At 35.9% G+C, this 23806-nt stretch overlaps 1 protein-coding gene across 1 annotated transcript; it reads right to left on the reverse strand.

The window, feature by feature from the left end:
• Nucleotides 1–7420: 7420 nt before the first annotated feature.
• LOC114193515 (probable calcium-binding protein CML29) lies at nt 7421–8169 on the reverse strand. Its single transcript, XM_028083343.1, has one exon. The coding sequence runs from the start codon at nt 8100–8102 to the stop codon at nt 7629–7631; it is 474 nt and encodes a 157-aa protein (XP_027939144.1). The 5' UTR covers nt 8103–8169; the 3' UTR covers nt 7421–7628.
• Between the last annotated feature and the right edge of the window lie 15637 nt (nt 8170–23806).

The raw sequence follows: 23806 nt of genomic DNA on the forward strand, positions 1-23806 counted from the left end.
TAATCAAGCCATTAATTTTTTTTCCATGCGTTTTTCTTTAGTCTAATATTTACCGGGTCTTACATCAACAAGGCTCAAGCAGTTTCCTGCACAAACTCTAATCAACCCACGTATTGGGAGTGCTATTACTTTAAGAACATGTAAGCAAGTAGAAGGCCTTGGGGATGCCCAAGAGGATAAAGATAAGGACAATGAAGTTGTACCTGATAATGAAAGTGGAGGATTAGGTGGAGTAACACAAGTAACATCTGAAATGCCTGAACCTAGGGATGACTGTAGGCTAGTATCCTCTAATTCTTCCTCTAAAAATCCTTCACTTTATTCTCCTTCTTCTCCTTATCCAAACTATTTGAAACCAAAAACTAAAAAAATGGAGGAGTTAGACAAAAAAATCTTGAATACTTTCAAAAGGGTGGAGATAAACATCCCTTTGTTGGATGTTGTAAGACAAATTCCTAAATACGCCAAGTTTCTTAAAGAACTATGCACACATAAAAGGTGTGTTATGGATAAAGAGGTAGTGAACATGGGAATAAACATGTCTAGCTTAATTAAGAAGCCTATAGTTAGAATACCACAAAGTGCAAGGATCTAGGTATGTTTTTTGTTCCCTGCATTACAAGAAGTACTAAGTTTGACAATGCTATGTTAGATTTAGGAGCTTCCATTAATGTAATGCCTTTGTCAGTTTTTACTTCACTTTGTCTTGGACCTCTTAAGACTATAGGTGTGGTCATTCAATTGGCCAACCGTAGCACAATTAACCCTACAGGTGTGCTAGAAGATGTGCTTGTCCGTGTGGACAAGTTAATTTTTCCTGCAGATTTTTACATCATCGACATGAAGGACGATGAAGGAATGAGTTCAACCACAATTGTCTTGGGAAGACTGTTCATGATGACAATACGTACCAACATAGATGTGCATGTAAAATCATTGACTATAGAGATATGAGATAGAAGGTGCAATTCAATGTGTTGGAAGCCATGAAACACCCGACTGAAGACCATTCTTTGTTTTGTATTGATCTACTGGGTGATGTAGTGAACAATTTTGCTTCTATTTTTTTGGATATTTTTTCTGGTTTTTCTTCTTCTTTGGATTTTTCTTTTTTGAATATGTCGTACACAATTTTAGATGAAAATGAAAACTATAAAATAGGTGATATTGAGGACGCGGTGTCACTAAATTATACCTTTATGGCGTCCGAGTGTGATGCTGAGGTGGCTAAAATCACCTTAGGTAGTAAAGATGTTGCCATTTGTGGAACAACCACCCACTTTGGAGTTGAAACCTTTACCGCTTCGTTTAGAATATGCTTATCTTGAACATGATGGGAAACTCCATGTTATTATATCTACCTTGCTTACTAATGAGCAGGAATAACAACTATTGTAGGTTATCAAAGATCACAAGAGAGCAATAGGCTGGACACTAGTAGATATTCATGGTATTAGTCCTTCTTTCTGTATACACATAATACTCTTGGAGGAGGATGCTAAGCCAGTAAGACAACCTTAGAAGAGATTGAATCCTCAGCTGATGGAGGTTGTGAAGAAGGAAGTCACCAAGTTGCTGCAAGCAAGTATCATATATCATATTTTTGACAACACTTGGGTGAGTTTTGTACATGTGGTCCCCAAGAAATCTAGGATCATCGTGGTCAAGAACCACAAGAACGAGTTGATTCCTACTCGTATTCAGAATAGTTGGAGGGTTTTTATTGATTACAAAAAACTAAATCAGGCCATCAGGAAGGACCACTTTCTCTTACCATTCATGGACTAGATGTTAGACCAATTGGCAGGTGTTTACAGAAGGTTTATCTTAGACTTCAGCAAGATTGCTAATCCTCTCTCCAAGCTATAAAAGGATGTACCATTTGACTTTGGAGAGAGGTATAAAGATGCTTTTGATACTTTGACAAAGGCGCTTACCACCACTGCTATCATCCAGCCACCTGACTAGACATTACCATTCGAGTTGATGTGTGTTACATCAAACTTTGCACTGAAAGCAGTGCTTGCACAAAGAGATGGGAAGCTACCACATGTGATATATTAGGCTTCCAGAACATTGGACACAATGCAAGCTAACTACACCAAAATTGAGAAGGAATTATTAGTTGTTGTGTTTGTCTTAGACAAATTTAAATCGTATATACTTGGTTCCAAGGTAATTGTTTACACTGATCATGCAACATTAAAATTCCTTTTGAAGAAAGCATATTCCAAGCCAAGGTTGATTATATGGATGTTACTACTCCAAGAGCTTGACATCGAGATTCGAGACAGAAGTGGGAAACATAACTTAGTAGCTGACCATCTTAGTAGGATTGAAAAGGAACAAGATGACATTCCTATCCAAGATAACTTTTTTGATGAAGTCCTCCTAGCTTTGACTGTTGTGAAAGCTAAGTTTTCTGAACCTTGGCTTGCTGATATTGTTAACTATTTGGTTGTTTTTGCTATTCCTCCTTCCTTCTCTAAGTCTAAAAGAACCAAGCTAAAAAGCAAGGCAAAGTACTTTATATGGGAAGATCCAATCTTATGGCGCATTAGTAGTGACCAAGTCAAAAGGAGGTGTGTTCCAGATGCCGACATACCTTATGTGCTTGAGTTTCGTCAGTCATCTCCTTTTGGTGGACATTATGGCACAGAAAAAATAGGTAGGAAGGTGTTGGATTATGGATTATATTGGCCTACTATCTTTAAAGATGCACAAGGGGTGTATGAAAATTGTGAGCAGTGTCAAAGAGTAACTAGATCCATTACAAGAAGGGATGAAATGCCTCAACAACCCATGCTATATTGTGATGTATTTGATATTTGGGGTATTGATTTTATGAGACCTTTTCCTCATTCTTCTTGGTTTACTTATATTTTGTTTGTTATAGACTATGTCTCTAAATGGGTAGAAGCCAGAGCTATAAGAACTAATGATGCTTGGGTTGTCATGAGTTTTGTCATGTCTAATATTTTCAGTAGGTATGGAATATCACAAGCCATCATTAATGACCAATGAACTCGTTTTTGTAATAATTTGCTTGAAAACATGTTGAAGAAATATGGGGTGACACATCATGTTTCTACACCATATCACCCCCAAATTAATGGACAAGTAGAGATCTCTAACATGGAGATTAAAAAGATACTAGAGAAAGTAGTGAAACCTAGCCGAAAGGATTGGGTCACAAGATTGGATTATGCACTTTAGGCACATAGGACAGCTTACAAAGCACCTATAAGTATTTCACCTTTTAGGGTGATTTTTGTATGGAGATTGAACATCAGGCCTATTGAGTCGTGAAAGCTTGCAACTTGGATTTAGAAGAAGCGAGGAAAGAGTGGAAACTTCAGTTGTAAGAACTAGAGCAGATTAGGCTTACAACCTATGAAAACTCAAAGTTCTACAAGGAGAAAACCAAAAAGTTCCATGACCAAAAGCTTGTTGCTAGAAAGGATTTTCAAGTAGGACAAAAGGTGTTATTGTATAAATCCAAGCTAGGTCATATGAGTGGTAAGTTACGCTCCACATGGGAAGGACCGTTCATTGTTACATAAGTATTTCCTTATGGTGCAGTGGAGGTCAGGGAAGAATCCTTGGAAAAATTTTACATATATTGGAATATAGTTTTGAGATACTTATAGATAAAGCAGATGATGAATATGGTGATCTCCTCTACAGTGGAAGATAATATAGTACATGTCGTCGAAGTCAGGGGACTAGAGTAGGCTAATCGTCATGATTACCCGGAATAATATACAGGTGAGATACTTGTCTAAACCACTGCAGGTAGCCGTCCACACAAGCATGAGGAGGCATAGTTGGAAGCACACCTTTCAAGACATGATCCGCAAACTTTGAGAGGCTGATTTGGAAGAGGTCTGAAGCAAAACCGTGGTGAGCAAAGGAACATCAAGTTTCTTCCCAACTTTAATCCAATAATCCAGGTTAGGGGTGTTGAGTTTGTTGTATGAGTATTGTATGTGTATTTGCGTTTTCTGCCAATTGATTGAAGTGTTGAATGGATTTTGGTAAAAAGGTGCAATGTGTGAGAGATGATAATGCGCATGAATTCTTTCAGAGGAGAGTTTCTGCAATTTTCGCCCAAGCGAGTCCATCTCGCCTAAGCGAGATAGCGACGTGACATGAGGGTTCTGAGCGTGACTTCTCGTCCAGGCGAGGGCTTTGTGGGTTTTGAGCGAACCAGGGTCTCGCTCAAGCGAGATGTCTTGGTCATGTGTGGTGTTTTGCTTGTACTTTAGCCCAGGCGAGATGGAAATGGGTGTTTGGGCAATAGATGGTCTCGCCTAGGCGAGGGGATCTCGCCTAAGCGAGATGACGTGCTTTGGTTGCTGATTTAAACTCGCTCAGGCGAGGTAGAGTAGCCTAAGTGAGATTGAGGGTCTAGCTTGGGCGAGGGGTCCCTAGCTTAAGCGAGTTTATGCGAATTACTATGTTTCTATGTGCTTGTGAGTGTGTTTGGCTGTTTTACCAAGGTTAGGTTGTATATGCATGTGTTGTGGTGTGTGGACTTGAAGGACTAAGTCCATTAGGGGTCTGGGATGTGCTCGGTGGTTGGACACATGATGGGCATGGAACTGGTTGAGTTCCCGTCGGCTATTAATGGGCGAGGAGTCCTTAATATGGTGATTGCATGTGTCGGGCGCATGATGGGCAAGGAACTGTGATGTTCCCATCGGCTACTATTGGGCGAGGAGTCCATAGTATGGTGATTGTGTGCGTGCCAGGGTCCAAGTTATGAGACTTGGATGTTTATACTACAGGCGAGGAGTCTATAGGGCAGGACTATGAGCGGGATGGGCTCATAGGGTTGGACCACGAATGAGTTAGTTTCGTGGGAGCACAGGAAAGTCCCAAGACCTAGTTCATGCATATGACTCATGAAGGACTATGAGGTCATGGTTCGGTGATTTAGAAATTATGAGTTTTGTACTTATGTTGTTTTGGGTTGGGAAGCATGTTTATTTCACATATATCTGTTTATATTTTATTGTGCATAGCTCACCCTATCTGTGTGTGTGTGGTGATGATCGAATATCTTGTTATCCGGGAGCAGATGATGTGACAGGTGGGCCAGGAGATGCATAGACTCGGAGCGAGGGCTAGCAGGGGATATTTTGTATATACATATAGTATATGTTTATGATTTTGTTTTGAGAACCTCATTTAATTCAGTTTCATGAAATTATGGACTCCTGATTTTTATGACTTTATATATATTAAAGTTTTAAATTTCCCATGTTTTGGGAAATGGTTTATATTAAATGCGGACTTTATTGTAATTCGATTTTTATTTATTTATTATCAGTAATATTCCTTAGAGATGTTACACGGACTCTCCAGGAAATCCTTCTACAACATCATGGTCCTGGTCAGCAACAACCTCCTTGTGGTGAATTACATTTTCTTGTTGCTCATGAATATCAACAGGAGTTGGTGATGATGGACCGACTTCTCCACGACTTGTAGATGAACCAGCTTCCCCATGAGTTGATGGACTACTATCTCTATGATGATCCTTATCCTGCTTCTACAAACAAATGTCGTAGGTCTACATCTAGGTACTTGCTTAGAATCCTCAACATGTGAAGAACTTGAGCCACCACGAGGTACAAATGCTCCCTCGTACTAGCCATGTTAGTAATTAACAAATTTAAAAACATATTAAAATTATAATTAATTAAAATTAAAAGTATTCAAACAATATAATTAATTAAAATTATCCAAAATTATAAATAATTAAAATGAAAATTATTCAAAATTATAATTAATTAAAATTAAAATTATTCAAAATTATAATTAATTATAATTTCAATTATTCAAAATTATAATTTATTTTATTAAAAATTAATTAATACTAAAATAATTTAAATTATTATTATTCAAAATTATAATTAATGAAAATTATAATTATTCAAAATTATAATTAATGAAAATTATAATTATTCAAAATTATAATTAATGAAAATTATAATTATTCAAAATTATAATTAATGAAAATTATAATTATTCAAAATTATAATTAATTAATATTAAAATTAATTAAAATTAAAATTAACTACAAATAAAAATTACAATGTATTCCTAAAAAAATTACATAACAACTAAAACATTGAAAAAATATTAAATATTAAAAAATTTAAATTGAAAAAAAAAATTACATTAACTGAAAGTCAGCATTCGGAATCAAATATACCCGAAAGTTGACATTTGGTGACTAAACCCAAACATGTTGCCTAATTTTATTCACCGGAAATCGACCAGTCATCCAGTAACCTTACGGAAGTCGACTTTCGGTGATACTTTTTGTACAATTACGGAAGTCCACTTTCGAACATAGTTGTCAAATTTGGTTACGAAAGTCATTTTACCTTACGAAAGTCGACTTCCAATCTTAATGACTTACAAAAGTCGACTTCCAGATATGGTTGTTTTAGGCATTTCATTGAAGTCCACTTCCGGAATTAATCGTTATCTACGGAAATTCACTTTCGGAATCTAGTGTCTTATGGAATTTCATCACTTGCGGAAGTCAACTTTCGGTTTGTGGTTCAAAATTTTTGGCAACGCTTCGTGTAGATCTATCATGGAATAAACTAAATGATGCATATACGTATCTATACATGCATGGCAAACATGACAGTAGCAAGAAAAAAGGGAAAATTACGAAGGCAGATTAACATTACCCGTTAATGTAGACGAATGTGGGAGTGGGAGACGAGAAGATGAGAGAGCACAAGGGAGAAAAACCACTGAGGCGCAAGGAAGGAGAGTGAGGCAAAGATTTCGGGGGGGTAAGGACAGTGCTATGTTAAAAGAGAGTGGAAGATTCCTTTTCATTAAATAAAAGAGAGAAGAGAGAGATTCAAAATTTCAAACATTTAATGCAGCGGGTCAAGTGGCAGTTTTGGAGGTGCAGAAGAAAACCTCCGGTTTCAATGCTGCCTTTCTTTGACCAATGAGCAGGTTCCTTCGTCCACCCAGTGTCATCCAATCTTGGGCCAATGATGGGCCTGGTGCGCATAGTAATCTCCGTCTAGAAGCAGTTCGAATATATGGGCCAGCTTGCAGCAGCCGAAGCCCACTTCTCTGTCTGCATGATTGGGCCAACTATTGAGAAACTCAAAATAAAGCCCAGTATAAACACAGGGAATCACCCAACTGCGCTAGAGTCCCGTCTGCGTGTAATGTAGTAGGCAACTCTACACGTTGGATGCATGGAGTTTCTGAATATAAACTCTACAGTTAGGCATCATTTGCCCGATGAGGAACTTGCTCCTTTGGAGAGTAAAGGTTTGCAAGGTTTCCAGCGCTTCATCCACATTATTGTCTCTAAACGCAGCTCAAAGTATATAAACTCTTAAAGCAAGATTTTTTTGACCGAATACATAAATACTTTTTAAAGAGCCCAAATACTATTTAAAATTTATCTTCTTTCTCAAGTCTCTCTAAATTTAAAATTGCAAACCAGTTGCATCTCACAAGTGCTTATTCAATTCCTTAACCTATACTTTTTCATGCAGATACAGTAACCTCTTCAAACCTATTGCTATACGTAAACATGTGATCATTGATCACATAACACATACAGAGAATATTTGTCAGAGGAGTGAATCAACTATGAGTCTGAATTCATCCAAGCTCACAGCTCCATCTCCGTCTGCATCAAGAGAAGCAACAAGATGAACACAGTTGTCGAGGGACAAGTCTAGACCCAAGTTTTGCATGACCCCATGAAGGTCTTCCCCGGTCAGAATCTCGTTCCCATCTTCATCCAACGCTTCAAACGCTGTGCTGAGGGTGCTGCCGAGACTCCCACCCTCCAACTCTCTCGTGTTCATCTCCAAGAATTCCTGTATGCTCAGAAACCCATCTCTGTTCTTGTCACCTTCTTGCATCATTGCACCCACTTCTTGCTCGCTAGCGTTGTACCCGAGTGACCCCAAGATTCCTCCAAGCTCTGCCTTCGTGATTCGCCCATCGTTGTCGGCGTCGAACGCTCTGAATGCCTCCACTAGGGAAAGAACATGGTTCAGGGTCTCCATTTCGGCGGAGAGAGAAGCGACTTGAGCCATGTTCACTATTAGAGAGAGGTGTGGTGTGGTGCTTTGTGATTGTCTAAATATTTGGAAAGAGAGGGACCAAGAATTTATGCTGCTTTTGCTTTTGTGATGGTTGTCATGGTGAAGATTATGGGAATAGGATCTACCATGGTTGTAAAGTTTATTCGTTCTTATCGTCACCCCAAGTTTGGGTATAAAGTTTGAAAAGTTACATCCGTTATACAAAGAAAAAGAAAACATAAAGTTGGAGGTGGGTGTCCTCAAGTCGCACCATCTCTCTCCTTAGAGAAGTTATTGCGTGAACATACAAAAAATATTATTTTATTAACAACAAATTTTAGTGTAAAAATATTGTTACTCAATAAAGTGACCAATTTATATATCACTTTACAAAATAAAAAATTGTTAGTTATTAAAATAGTCACTATATATTATAAATGAAGACTTTATAATTGGTTTCTAAATTTGGTTACCTAGATTTTGATTACCAAATAAATTAGTTTATAAGTTGGTCACTAAATATTAACTACTAAGGGTTTGACTACCAAATGAATTAGTTTCTAAATTAATCTCTAATTAAATAGTAACCAATTTAGTGACTAAATATAATTTTTTATTCATAATAGTGATTATTATAGTAACTAATATATTTTTTATTTTGTAATTTGGTATCTAAATTGGTGACTGTAGTGACTAACAATTTTTGGTCATTAAAATTGATTATTATTTAAGAGTTTTCTTGTAGCTCTAGCTTTCCTCCTCCCTTGCCGATACTCACAAGAGTTTGGCAGGAAAACATAAACTTGCAGACTCTTTAGAGGTCCTTGATAACGCTGTCGTGAAATGATCAAATTAATACTACTTAACTACAACAACTTCAGTATTGTCAAGTTAGTAGTAGTGAACAAACTAGATAAGGTTAAGCCAACCCTCAGTCGTATCCCAAAGAATACAAAATTTATTTTCAATATTTGACTCTTTTAAAAATCTAACCTAATGCAATTAAAACTATATGATGATATGCAAAAAGATAATGAAGAATTTGAGAATGAAATAGCAAATTAATAAAAGACTTTGAAACAATTGTAGTAAAGCAGTCTAATTCAACTACTTTCAAAATAGATTCATCATCGATTATCTAAAGACTATTGTTAAATAAATTATTGTTGTAGATTTACAAATCAATCAATGTAGAAAGTCTTAATTCAATTATGTTGGGAATATGACTATATTATATTAAATGACTAGGAGCTATTCTCAAGCCAGTCTCCGAAATTGAATGGAGCACTCTTTTAGTGGTCAATTTTCATTATTATAATACTTCTTTCTGTTACCTTTTTAAAAATAGTTTTATAAATATATTATATTATGTCTTAAAGATAGGAAAAGTAGAAGTAATTTATATATAGGTTAATATACCGTACTAAAACATCATAGAGAGGGATTTTAGTTTTCACGAAGGAAAGTTAAAAACTTTTTCTACTGTTCTTAATTTTCTAGGCAATGAGGGTCTGTGGTTCCAAACTCCTTCAACAAGTGCACGAGGGTATGAGGTGTTGTGTAACCTTGGGGAGCGAACGACGTTAATCGATTGCACCTCGATTGTGCTGAAATTTTGCTTTCAGGATAGTGGTTCTTCCACAACACAATTGTCTTGTTTTTTTGTCTTGCTAACAATATGAAAGTGAAACCCCTTTTACTTTTTTTAAAGTTCTTCAACAATGGTTATTGCTTCTGCTTCTGCTCTCAAGTCACTATCCGATCTTCTGTCATGGAGAACTTGGTTGCAGATGTGCTAAGAGAAGGCATGAAAATGTTTGATGTCCTGTAGGCTAATGTTTTGTTGGAAACATTTCCACTTTTATGGAGTGATTACAGGAACCATCTGAAACATAAAAAGAAGAACTTGACTCTATAGGAGCTAATAAGTCACATGAAACTTGAGGAGGCAAATCGTCTAAAAGATAAGGAAAATTTTGTTTCTTCAATTTCTGTTAAAGCTAACTTGGTTGAATCTTCTCTTGTTTATAAAGATAAGTACAAAGCCAAAGGAAAGAAATTAAAAAACAGTGAATACCAAAAAAATCTCAAAGGTGATAACAGAAAGAAACATAAAGGCAAAGTGATACTCTATTTTGAAAGTGGAAAACCAGGCCACAAGTCATACCAATGTTGAAATAGGAAGGATAAGAAACCTATAAGTAAGGCCAATAATTTTTCTCCATAAGTCAAAGTTGCTGAAAAGGAAGATATAATTGTTGTTGTGGTGGTGGAAGGAAAAATGTTGGAAAACAAAGTTGACTGGTTGTTGGACATTGGTGCCACCAGACATTTTTGCTCCAATAAGGCTTTTTTCGAGAACTTTTGTAATGTAGTAGATGGTGGACATGTCTTCATGGGCAATTCATCCACTGCTAGAATGCTTGGTAAAGGAAAAATACTCCTAAAACTTACCTTTGGAAAAATTTTAGCTTTGAATGATCTGTTCTATGTTCCCTTCCTTTGTAGGAATCTAGTTTCTGGTAGTTTGCTTAAGAAGGCTGGTTTGAAACTTGTGTTTGAGGGTGATAAAGTGATTTTAGCAAAAAATGGAGATTTTATGGGTAAGGGATACTTGTCTGATGGGTTGTTTGTTCTGAACTCTGTTCTTATTATTGCTAATGAAAAGTATCTTTAATTCTCCTTATATTGTTGAATTTGTTAACTAGTGGCATGGTAGGTTAGGCCATGTAAATTTTGGTTCCATCAAAAGATTGAAAAATATGCATCTTATAAATGTGTATGATGCAAATGAGTATTCTAAATGTATTGTTTGCGTTGAAGCAAAATTTGCAAAAAACCTTTTAAACATGTCACTTCCAAAAGCACTGAATTGCTTGAATTGATACATTCTCACTTGGCAGACTTTAAAAATACAATGATTAAAGGTGGCAAAAAAATATTACACAACATTTGTTGACGACTTTTCCAAATATACTAAAATTTATTTTTAAAGTTAAAAGATGAGTATGCTCAAATCTATTAATCTAAAGTAGAAAATCAATTGGATAAAAAGATTAAAAAGCATAGGTTTGATAGAGGTGGTGAATATAGCACAAATTTCCTTAAAGAATTTTGTGATGAAAATGGTTTTATACATGAAACTTCTACCCCTCATACACCTCAACATAATGGCATAGTTGAACGAAAAAATAATACACTAAAAGAAATGATGAATGTTATGTTATTAAGTTCTGGTATGCCTGATAACATATGGGGTGAAGTTGTTTTGTCTACATTTTATATTTTGGACAAAGTTCCTCATAAGAAACTGGATAAAAGTCCTTATGAACTATGGAAAGGGTTTGCACCTAACTTAAATTACTTAAAGGTTTGGGGATGCTTGGCTAAAGTTGCATATCCAGAATTTAGAAAATCTAGCATTGGGCCTAAAACCTTTGATTATGCATTCATTGGCTATGCTCAAAATAGTGTTGCATACAGATTCATGTGTTTGAATAATAGTTCTATTTGTGAATCTAGAGATGCTAAATTCTTTGAACATTTGTTTCCTCTTAATAAAACGATAATTGAAATTTTTTCTTCTTCAAGGGTTGATATGCTAAATGAATATACTTTTAGTGAACATGTGAATGAAGATAGAGTAAGAGGAAGAGAATTGAGAATAGCCTTGGGCTTGATTTTTTGACTACTTTGATTGTTGAAAAACCTGATAAAATCAACGAGCAATTTGTTTCTATATTTTTTATTAGTAATGATCCTAAAACCTATAAAGTGGCCTTGGCCTCTATAGATTCTAGCTTTTGGAAAGAAGCAATTAAAAGTGAATTAGACTCTATTATGATGAACCACAATTGGGATTTGGTTGATTTACCTAAAGGTAGTAAACCTATAAGTGTAAATGGATATTTAAAAGGAAAATTAAACTAGATGGGTCTATAGAAAAATTCAAGGCTAGACTAGTTGCAGTGGGATATACTCAAAAGGAAGGTATTGATTATTTTGACACTTATTCTCTTGTGACTAAAATTGCTACTATTAGATTTTTGATTGCTCTTTCAACTATTCGAGGTTTGATAATTCATCAGATGGATGTAAAAACAACTTTCCTTAATGGGGACCTGAAGGAAGAAATTTACATGGAGCAACTAGAGGGATTTGTAGTTGCTAGACAAGAGGATAGGGTATGCAAGCTTAAAAAAATCTCTTTACAGCCTCAAATAGGCACCCAAACAATGGTATGAAAAGTTTGATCATACTTTAATAAGCAATGGGTATGTTGTGAATGCCTTTGATTCATGTGTTTACTCTAAATTGTTTGGTTCTAATTATTTGTTTATATGTTGATGACATGCTCATTTTCGGATCTAACTTGAAAGTACTAAACAATAGCAATGTTTTAATTGCTCACTTTGAGATAAAAGATTTAGGTGGGGCAGATGTTATTCTTGGTGTCAAAATAAGGAAAACTGAATTTGGCTTTTCATTATTTTAATCACACAACATTGAAAAGATACTTAAGAAAATTGATTGTTTTGATGCAATGTCTGTAACAACTTCTTATGACCCTAACATGAGTCTTAATAGGAGCAATGGTGATAGTGTTTCACAAGCTGAATATGCTAAGGTTATAGGAAGTGTTATGTATCTCATGAACTACACAAGACTTGATATTGCTTATGGTGTAAGTAGACTAAGTAAATATACTCATAATCATAATAGTGAACACTAGAATGCACTTCATCGATTGTTAAAAGACCTTAAGGGAACTATGAATTTATGTTTGCATTTTAAAAATTTTCCTATTGTTTTAGTAGGTTATTGTGATGCAAATTGGGTGACAGACAATAATGAGGCTAGTTCTACTAGTGCATATGTGTTCACTTTTAGGGGAGGAGTTGTTTCATGGGAATCTTCCAAACAAACCTGTATTACTCGTTCAATCATGGAATATGAATTCATTGCTCTTGAGCTAGCAGGTAAAGAAGTTGAATGGTTGAAAAACTTGTTAGGTGATATTCCATTGTGAGGGTCTTCTGTACCAATATCATTGCATTGTGATTCATAAGCCGTTATTGGAGTTGCAAAAAATTATGTGTATAATGGAAAAAGAAGACATATTCACATAAGACATGGTGTAGTTAAACAACTTTTGAAGAATGGAGTAATCTGTCTAGAGATTGTTAGATCAGAAAGAAACCTAGTAGATCCTTTAACAAAGGAATTGAGTAGGAGAGTCATCAGTCATTCAGGAGACTTCTCAAGGGATGTGACTTAAGCCTTTGGCTTGAAAATATTGTGATGCACTACAGTCCATCCATGTACATATGGTAGTGCTTAAATCTATAGCTTTATGTGTTGAGTGGCCCTCAATAGGACTTGATAGATGATTGTGATATATGTATAAAGGACTTAATAACTTTATAGCTCTATTTGTTGAGTGGTCTATTGTGATAGACTTGATAAAGTTATTGTTTAGATAAGTGTGAAGGTGGGCCACCTTCTATGAAAGAATATAAAAATTTGCTTTGTAGAGCACTCATGGAAATAAGGTATTTGCACACGACCATTAATTGCGCTTTTATTGTATCGTGGAATAACAAACTTTAAAGAATTAGTATGTGTTATGGGGGCATTAACCTAAGCTTTTGAAAGTTCAAGAATTATTTCACTTTCATTAGCTATGTATTTGCCTCATTTCAATATACATTAATTCAATTGAAAGATATTAATGTTTAAGTAACTTAGTTCCTTCTCTTTGCCCAAAATTTGTTTTTTTAATATATAGTCATTTGTGGGGGATTGTTAGGAATATTTTAATTTAACCTCAAAATCCATAATGAAATTACAATGGAACCAACCTTAAAAGCTTAGTCCTCCATGGATTGGATGGAATATATGATAAATGATGAATGAGAGAAAAAAAAAGGATGGAAAAAAGAGAGATGTTATGGACAATAGCTGCTAAAATATGAGAATTGCTAAGTGTCTTTCTTTTGCTCCCTTAGGTCTCTTTATCTTGATTGGACTTGAATCTTATATTTTCTATTGTTGAAACCTTTTATCTTTTGATATAATATCTTTCAAATAATTAACAAATTTTATCAGCTTCTAAAAATATTTGGAAGATTTTCTCTGTTAATAATTTGAGATATACTAAAGATAATTAATGAAAAATTTTAATTAATTATTTAACAACTTAATTTCTGTTCAATTTCCAATTTTGTCCCTCTCGTTTGGCCATTTTTGCAATATTGACTAAATTTTGACCATAATTGACTATTTGACCAGCTTGAACTGGCTTTGATTGTCCATTGATAGGCTGGCATGCGACATCTCCTCGCTCTCTAGTGTTAGGGTTTCCAATAGTATGCTAAGGGTTGTGTAGGTGATTGTGGTGGTTTTCATGGTGGCTTGAAGTGCATGTGTGATTCAATTTGGAGAAGATGAACATTGACGACACATATGGTGACGAGAATAGGTGCAACAATGGTGGCTCAACGTCACGTGTATGCGTGTTGTTGGAGTTTCGCCTTGCGTTTGGTTTGGTCCGCGATGGAGAATGCTACAGATCGATGGTGGTGCTAATGTTCATCGTTCTCACCATGTTTGGAGAGTTGTGGTGGCGCTAATTTGGTTCGTCTTCACGATGGCTTTGCGTGGAGGTCTAACTCACAATGGTGTAATGGAGCAATGGTGGATTCACGGTGGCCTGATTCGTTGCGGTCGCGTAGAGGAAGACGGTGATGAAGGGCACTACCATGGTGGCTCGCATTTTACAATGAAGATGGCTTCCTTCTTGTGGTGGTGTTGTGGTAGTTGCAAATCTAATCATGCGTCCTCCTTCTCTAATGAAGGTAAGTAGTTATGCGCGGTGGCTACTCAGTTTCATTCCAACACTGGTTTGGTGAAGTGCCATGGTAACTATTGTGATGGGTGGCTGATTTGGGCTAGGGTTTCTGGTTTGTGGGGGAGAGAAAAAGATGATGATGTGGCAACATTTGGTTGGCTGAATTTTGAGTGCTTGGATGCCACCATGTGTCATGCTCTGATTGGTCGATTTAATTAGTGAAGAATTGCCACATGGCATGATCTAAGTGCATCTTAGTTTATGAGTGGAAAGAGGGGTGAAAATAGACATATTAGGGATGCATAATAGGTGTTTGGGTGGTCCACTTGAAAAAGGGGAATGTATCAGTAATGTAAAGGGTGCATAAATGATTTTTCTGGAACTTATTGATTTTAGCCTTTTTTTTAAAGTGTTTTGTAACTTTAATCAATTTATTTTCAAACCTTAAATGAACTTAATCTTAATTTTAGCTGTATCAACAAACATTAGAATATCCAAGAATAATTGATGCAACTAAATCACTTTTTAAGACATTTTTATCACACAAACTCAATAAGCCCAATTATCACAAATCCTAATTAAATCACTCTTTAAGCACAAAAATTCAATTAAATCCCCAAATTAATACATTAAATGATGGAAACAATTTGTACTCATCACACCCCCACACTTATCCTTTCGCACTCCTAGGCAAAAGTGAGCAATTTCAAAACTTTTTCAAAGGTATTTTATTCCATATGTAACTTGGATCAAAAGAATGAACATCACTAGAACAAATCCATCTTTTAGAAATCAAGTTATCAAGTATATACAAACAGAAAGATTCTATTTTTTACACATGAGTTAATCTTTTTAATTTACATTAAAATCAAATATGAAAGATATCACTCGAGTTTAAAATGTATATTTTCTCTCCAAAATTCACTCTAGTGTTTTGGCTTGTATTTTCACTTAAAATACTCATGCAAGTAAACACTCATAATACTTAACAAGACTGTGATATTCACAAATTTTCAGAAAATATGGATTCAAAGATCATGAGAACTTCTCACAAGTTATAATGGGGCCAAGGAAAAGGTAGTAAAATTTTAGAATTTTTGAGTTTTTGAAATATGTAGAAAGAATAGTGGAGCATAATTTCTAAAACAAATCTTTTTCGCTTCTTGTTCCTCTTAAGAAAGCCATTATATTTCAAAACCCTTTCAACATTTGTTTTTCGTTTTCGCCATTTTCATTATTTTGTGGGTGAGATACTTACCCCATACTTTATTCCACAACCAATCCTAACACAACCCACTAGCTTCTTCTTTCTTCCTAAGGTCGCCAGAGAACTAAAGAATATGGCAGCAATAATAGAGGAGGTCAAAGTGTACGAGGGAGGCACTAAACTAGTTATGGATAAGAGACCTTTATATATTCTTATGTGGACATGATTTTATTTCCAAATGATATAATAGTTAAATAGTTATGAACTTTTGATAGTTTTGTGATCTAGAACTTCTTATTTTTTTACTCACATTATATGTTTTAATTTGTGTTTCTTTACAATTATTGACATTGTTGACTTAATGGTGATTGCACTAAGGCCAAAATATACTCGTTCCTTGGCCAGAGCAGTTATAGTTTTATAAATATGCTTAATAATTATAAGTAGTTTTTAATGTCCATAATACAAAATATTGAGTTACAAAAATAACTAACTTTAAAAAAATAAAATAAATATACAAACTTCAGTCGATGCCTAGGTCCATATAACTAGTATTGACACCCATCAAGTGCACAAATGTCTGCAACCTTTTAGCGTAAAACGCAGACCAAGCTCGATCCTCGAGATAACAATGTATAGATGATATGATATCTACCATGGGTATAGGACAATCATCTTTTAGGTGAACTTGTAAGAAATGAATGATGTAATACATTTAAATTGTAAATCAAGTTCTTTAAAAAGATCATATCGGATTAGAAGTCACGATTCCTCACCCATCCCTAACAAGGTAGCAATACATCTATACCCACAATAGCCATCAACAACCACATCAACAACATTGACAATGTAAGGGTGACATATAGGATGAAATTGATCTAATGTGCGAATTACACTTTCTTTTGTAGATCTAATGTTTTCTTTACATTTCCTTTTAGATTTTGTGTCACTCTTCAAGGAATGACCACTCTGTGGGGAAAAGAAGGCGTTGACATGATCAAAGTAAGATGGATCACGCTTAGTAGACTGTTCAGATCGATGCATTTTTTTATGTTGTGCACCTTTGGTTTTAATTTTTTTGCATTGGAGCCACCATTGATGTCATTACAGGACACTCAATTTCAAGTAACTTTTGTTTGATTGTTACTTTTCCTGCAATGTCACTTCACTGAAACGATTGACCACCATGTCAATTTCCTTATCAATGCATAACCTTGGAAGCGATTCATTTGATGAAATATTTGAGAAGCTTAATCTAGTCCACATTATATGAAGAGCACTCAAAGGAATCACCTCATAGACATATTGTGCTAATTCACAAGCACATGGTAGACCATATATCGCTCTCAACACACATCCACAACTCCCACTGTCAAATCCTATATGCATGACTTGTTCAACCTCATCGGCAATGAGTCCTAAAGCATGTCTTGATACAATTCCAACCAATCATTTATACATGCCTCCCTTATACGTGTCACTGATCAGACTTATACTTTTATCAAAAGACACCTTGATTTCATTTTTTTGGAGGATAATCACGTTATGAATTACATCCCAACATGTGCATAGGTCTCCCATACTGCTTCCCAGAACTTTCTTCAAGCTCTAATAGGCTGGCTCAAGCCTATTATATTTAACATAAATAATATCATAAGTGAAGTAATAAGATAATTGATGAAAATGACAATGAAACATACATGTTTGATGTTGTGTTTCCTAAATGCAGTACTCAATTTGTCCATGCCTTTACAAAGAACTTTTTGTAAGGAATTATCCAACTTTCATTGACATACTCAAAGAATAAAGGCCATGAAATACAAACATGACGAAGGTGGTCAACACAATCAGTGAAGGTCGAGTCATCTTCGTAATACATAACATTTCCCATGCTTCATCATAACATCCCATGCGTCAACAAAATTCACTAACATTTTGCATTTCGCTTGCACATTTTTCCTAATATGGAATCAACATAGGAGATGATAACAATAAGGAAAAACACTTCCTAATTCAGTTCTTGAACCTCTCAATTTAATTGTTTAGAAGTGTATCTTTCATTATAAACTTGCTTTATCATTGTGACATTACACTCATTATTTTCTTTCAAAGTGAGTACAATATTTGTAGGCTTGACTTAACTTTTAGACATATCAACAAGTAAGGACTGTTTATAAGATCCTAGCAAATGGGTGACCAACTAGCGTCTAAGACACATCATGGTTATGATATCTGCAGATTACCTTCAACATCTAATGATGGAGATGTGACAATGAGCAATGACAAGGATCCACTTGAAGAACTTGGAGGACCTATGACAAGGTCTAGAGCAAGGAAAGCAAAAGAAGCTCTGCAACAAGTGTTGTAATTATTATTTAAATACAAGCCCAAGTTGGAAAGAGAAAAGACCAAAGTTGTAAATTGCATCATGGTCCAAATGGAGGAGGACTAACGCGCCCAATAGAGTTTTTGAATGCAGTTTCTTCTATTTAAATAAGGGCCCAAAGCTTTGTAAAATTGATTAACCAAATTATGTTTTGGGTTAACCAATTAATGGGTTATAGTTCTTTAATTCAAGTTGTAATAAGGGTCCATCTGACATCTTAAGAACCAACCTTTGGAAGACCAAGAGGACCTTTGCTGAATACTTTTGGATGACTTTTGGCTGCCACAATTTCAATTAGAATCAGCCATTAAGTAGTGGACCATTATTATCTTGAGTGGATTATTATTAGCTCTAGTGGGATGTAATGGCAATTAATGTGTCTTTTGTAATTCTAATGGTTAAAGCTCCTATATAAGCTGAACCATTTTTTTAATGAAATCAAGTTAAGTTTTGTTCAGAAATTTTATTTTCTATCTACTAGTGAGAGTGATTCTCCTAGTTCTTGAGTGATACAAGAACCCTTGGTTGTATCAAAGGATATTTCCATCCTTTGTGTGTTGCCTCCTTTGGAAAAAGTGATTCTGGTGGAGCTCCAAAGACACTTGTAGAACTCCATGGTGCAGTGGAAATTGGATGAGTGAGTGGAGGCAAGTTTTGAAGGCACTTGCAAGCTATGGTAGGTGAATGAGGTGATAGGATTTCCTAACCAATGCTAGCCTAAGGAAGGTGGCTAGAGGTAGAGAGAGAAATCACTAGAAAAAGTGACTCTCAAAGGCAATAGATGGAGGAGTGATCTCAACTCAATTAGCATCTATTGCATAAAATTCAAGAGTGAGTACAATGTTGAAAAATTAAGGCTTTTATACTCAAGCCATTACACATGAGGAATCTCGGCCCTTGGATGAGAAGGAGAAAGCATCTTGGCCTTTGATGCTAGCTTGGAGAAGAAGGCTTGATCTTTGCTGTGAGATCCTAGCTTGAAAAGGAAGCCAAGTCTCCTAGCCCTTGGATGCATGAGGTGTAGGAAGGAATGTTGACTTCCACGTAGTCCACCTTAGACCTTTGGTAGCTCATGAAAAAATCTCCTATTGGGCTTAGTCAAGCCCAATTTATCAATTCAACTACACATTGTTTGACTTATTATTCTAGAAAACAAGGCCTAAACAATGGGCCAATCTTATTGTTATTTTACTGCCCTTTGATACACCTCTTCAAATCTTCACATGTTCTTTGGCCCATGTGGGTTTGGGCCATATTGGATGAAGCCCAATTGGATCTTTTTGAGCATGCCCTTTGTTATTGGGCCTCTTGGTGGACTTTGGGATTGAGATGCATGTGGGCCATGGATTAGGCCTTGAGCAGGATTTGGGCCTAGGCGTTGGCCCAAGTTATAAGCCTTGTTGGGATCACATTAGATTCTTTCCTTCCACTATTAGATTCACCTCTTATTTCTTTCTTTTTCACCTAATTTTCAAAAAGAATACCCAATTCTGCCCAAGAAAATATCTCGTGGTCATAACTAGTTCTAACCCTAAAGATCCTAACTCAACCTTTGTGCAATGGGATTCACATCGTTTGGTATCAGAGCTTAGGTTTAAGGGTTTGAACATCAAATTGGTTACATCCTTCCTTCTTTCTTATTTTACCAATTCATTACCTTATTACTCGTATTATTTACGTTTTTGTTGATTCATTGCAAAAGTTAGGCCTTTGTGAAAAGAAAAATAGTTACTACAATTTGTAATTGTACTGAAAGTGATAAAAAAAATTGGGTCGAATGATTCATGCTTCTGAACAATTTTTATAAGATAATATATTGGTGTTCTTGAAGGATTGTGCCTGATTTCTTTTTGTTTTTTTACCTATTTTTCTTAGCCTTTTTCTTTGTTAACCTTTCTTTTTATACCTACAACCGTTTTCGTGCACATATTGGAGAACTATTCTTTGTTGTGGCCATAATCTCTTGAATTGCTTAAGAACCCAAGGAGAATTTGAGTGGTAAAAGGCAAGAGTGTTTCATTATAGTAAAAGCCAATCTGTGAGTGCAAACACTTGAGTGGGTGAGAAAATTTTCAAACATCATATATATATATATATATTGTTCCTGTTACCTTGATCTGTTTGTTAATCATTGCAGAAAAGAATGATATTCAGATGCAAATTACTGCATTATCTCAACATTTGGAGAGGTTAATGAAGAAGCAACAACAAGATGAGTTTCATGATAGGTTGGATCAACTAGAGAATAGAATCTCACCAAGAGGAGGAGGAGGAGGGCCACAAAGGAATGAACGGAGAATAGAAGGAATAAGGTTGAATGTGCCACCTTTCAAAGGGAGGAGTTATCATGAAGCTTACTTGAAGTGGGAGCTCAAAATTGATCATGTATTTTCTTGCAATAATTATAGTGAAGAACAAAAGGTAAGGCTTGCAGCAGCTGAATTTTCTGATTATGCTTTAATTTGGTGGAACAAGTTGCAAAGAGAGAGGATTAGAGATGAGAAGCCTATGGTGGACACTTGTGTAAGACACGTAAAATTTAATTAATTAAATTAATAATTAATTAATAAATGTGGGTAGTGGGAGCCTTTATGGCATTAAGTACTAATTATTGTGACGTGGAAAAGTACTAACTCAAATGGTTGAGAGTACTTAGTTATTGGGAAAGGACTTGGGTTCGAGTTTTGTGTGTGCTAATTGTGTGCTATTTAATTGATTATTATTTTAATAATAAAGTGCTTGATCATGATGAGTGACAATATAATTCTAGAGTTATAGGAATTATCACGAAACATGAATTGGTTGAATGATTGTGCATTGACTGACATTTGCATGGTTGTAAGTTTGAACCTTGGTAGTCGCAAACTAAGCTTTCTTTTTTTTTGCCAAAAAATCTTTTTGGCATGAATGGGAAAGGCCATAAACTCTAGCTGACAAAGGGGCAGCCAAAAGGGCTGGAAAACAACCACTAATGAATCTTGAATGGCAATTAAGGCCATGTTAATGCCAATTTTCGTTTTAGGACCATTAACTTTAACTAAAACATGATTAAGAGACCAATTGAGTAGGAAAGAGAGGGCTTGGAGAGTGCCAAGACTGAGTGTTGTAAGGAGAGTGCACTCTGGACTAATTAGAGGGGATAATAAGGATTGGAAGCAAGCTTGGAAAGTAGACAAGGGATGGACTTTTTGTGGTGCACAAAGAGTTGAGAAATTCCAAGACTTAAGTAAGGAATCCAGGTTAGGGGAGTTGTACTACGTGTTTATTTTAATTGTATTGTTTCTGGAATGAATGGAATGCATGTGAACCTTGAGTTCTGCCAAAAATATAATAATTTGTTCGTGTTTCTGGAATTTTCCAGAAACTGCCTGGCGGTGTTGAAGACCTGCTAGGCAACACATGTTGTAGAACCCAGTTTCTGGGTTTCCTCTATGAACCACCTGGCAGCTTCGTGTGTCCCGCCAAGCGACGCGAATTGGCTTGCCCAATTTTCTGATTTCTTGTATTTTTGTGATGATGATGATATAGGGATTAAGTCTCTATATAAAAAATGTGTATTTGTATCCGTGTTATAGGTCTGAGTTGTATGATTTAATGATAATTATAGGATTAGTGTTCTTGTGGCATTTCAGGATGAGTAAACATGATCTTTGCTTATGATTATAATATGTTTCATGTAAATAATTCTAAATTAAATAAGCATGAACTCTTTATGATGTTGGAACATTAAAAATTATGTCAAAACGCATGCTGGAATTGTTTGTTTGGGATTTTAGGGTTTATGCAGGTTCATAACAATCTGGGATTTTTCCAAAATTGTATGCAATGCCTGGCGGCGCATGAATTGCCGCCAGGCGACTCATGTTAAAGCAACCCAATTTTTTGGTTTCTGTTAAGAGGCGCCTGGCCGTGAAAAGTTGTCGTCAGGCGATGCATGTGGTGTTCTGTTCATGAAAAATGTTGTTTTTCGTATTTTTGCGGAGCAGGTATCGCTAGGTGCTAGTTTTGTATCGTCAAGGGCCAGGTTCCTGATTTTTGGGCACTAGGCACCATCGTTTTTCTAGTTTGCACAGTTTTCGTAAAACTGCATTTCCTAGTTCATTAACCGTCCGATTTAGGTGAAATTTTGACAAGTGGTCCATAACATGTTGTTCTTCAGTTTGAACGGTGGAGATTTTATTTGGAGGTCACTAGCTACAGATATATGTTACTCATGATTGCTGGCTTAGAAGTCTTTAAAATGCACGAATAAACTCTTGATAATTTCGAGTAGCTACTATGTGGCATGAGTTGGAAGCATGATTAGGTTATGTTGTAAGTCTCTATCAATTTGAATGTTCCTTTAGGTTAGTCACATGTTGAGAATTGGTTTATTGGTCAATGCATGTGTATCAATATAAATTTAAATTGTTGCATAGAAGGTGTGAAGTGCTATATTAATTTGCATTGGTGCATAGAATTATGTTCTTAAGTTGTTAGAGGGTTGTTGCTTTATATTTGATTTGAGCATGCGTTATTCATAAGTTGAAATTGAATGCTAGCATGAATTTAAATGGTGGAGTATATATATGAATATATAGGGATTGATGCATGTGATATGTGGTGAATTCTATTAATAATTGAGAATTGGTATGATCTCAACTGTGAACCCATTGGGTATATGAATGTGTTCAATTGTGATTTATTCATGCTAATATGACTGGATAAGTGTGGTTGGTGTTTTGGATTGCTTGTGGATTGTTTGGGTTCATTGAGAACCTGTCCAAAGTCCCAAAAACCAGTAGCCTTAACTCTACTGGTATAGCGCCTGGAGGCGTGGGGCGAGTCGCTAGGCGATAGCGACCAAATAGAGGCCACCGGGATCGCGCGGTGCTTGGCGGCAAGGGTGGTTCCACAAGGTGACTACTGTCAGACAATGACTTTGTTTTTGTCTGGCACTTGGCGAAAAAAGGGTTTCGCTAGTCGGTCTATGCTGTGATTTCACCTGGCGATGCTTAGGTCGCGCCAAGAGTGATTTCACCTGGGTCCATGGTTGAGTAATTCCTTAGTGATTTGGATGTGCGTGGTCTACGAGGCTTTGGGTGAAACCTTAAGGATGAACTTTGTTGTAGCATTCCTTGAGTTGTGGCTCGGAATGACATCCCTTGAGTTGTTACTCGGGATGGCGGATGGACATGAGCAATCCTTGAGTTGTGGCTCATATTGGCGAGTGTTGTCGGTGTTAGTGTGCGTATTATGGCTCATACAAATGGGTCTAGGAAGGTTGCCCTCTT

The sequence above is a fragment of the Vigna unguiculata genome, chromosome 8, assembly GCF_004118075.2.
Source record: "Vigna unguiculata cultivar IT97K-499-35 chromosome 8, ASM411807v1, whole genome shotgun sequence".
NCBI lineage: Eukaryota > Viridiplantae > Streptophyta > Magnoliopsida > Fabales > Fabaceae > Vigna > Vigna unguiculata.

What these genes read in the sequence shown, in the direction of transcription:
- LOC114193515 (XM_028083343.1), bottom strand. Translation starts at nt 8,102, where the DNA reads ATGGCTCAAGTCGCTTCTCTCTCCGCCGAAATGGAGACCCTGAACCAT.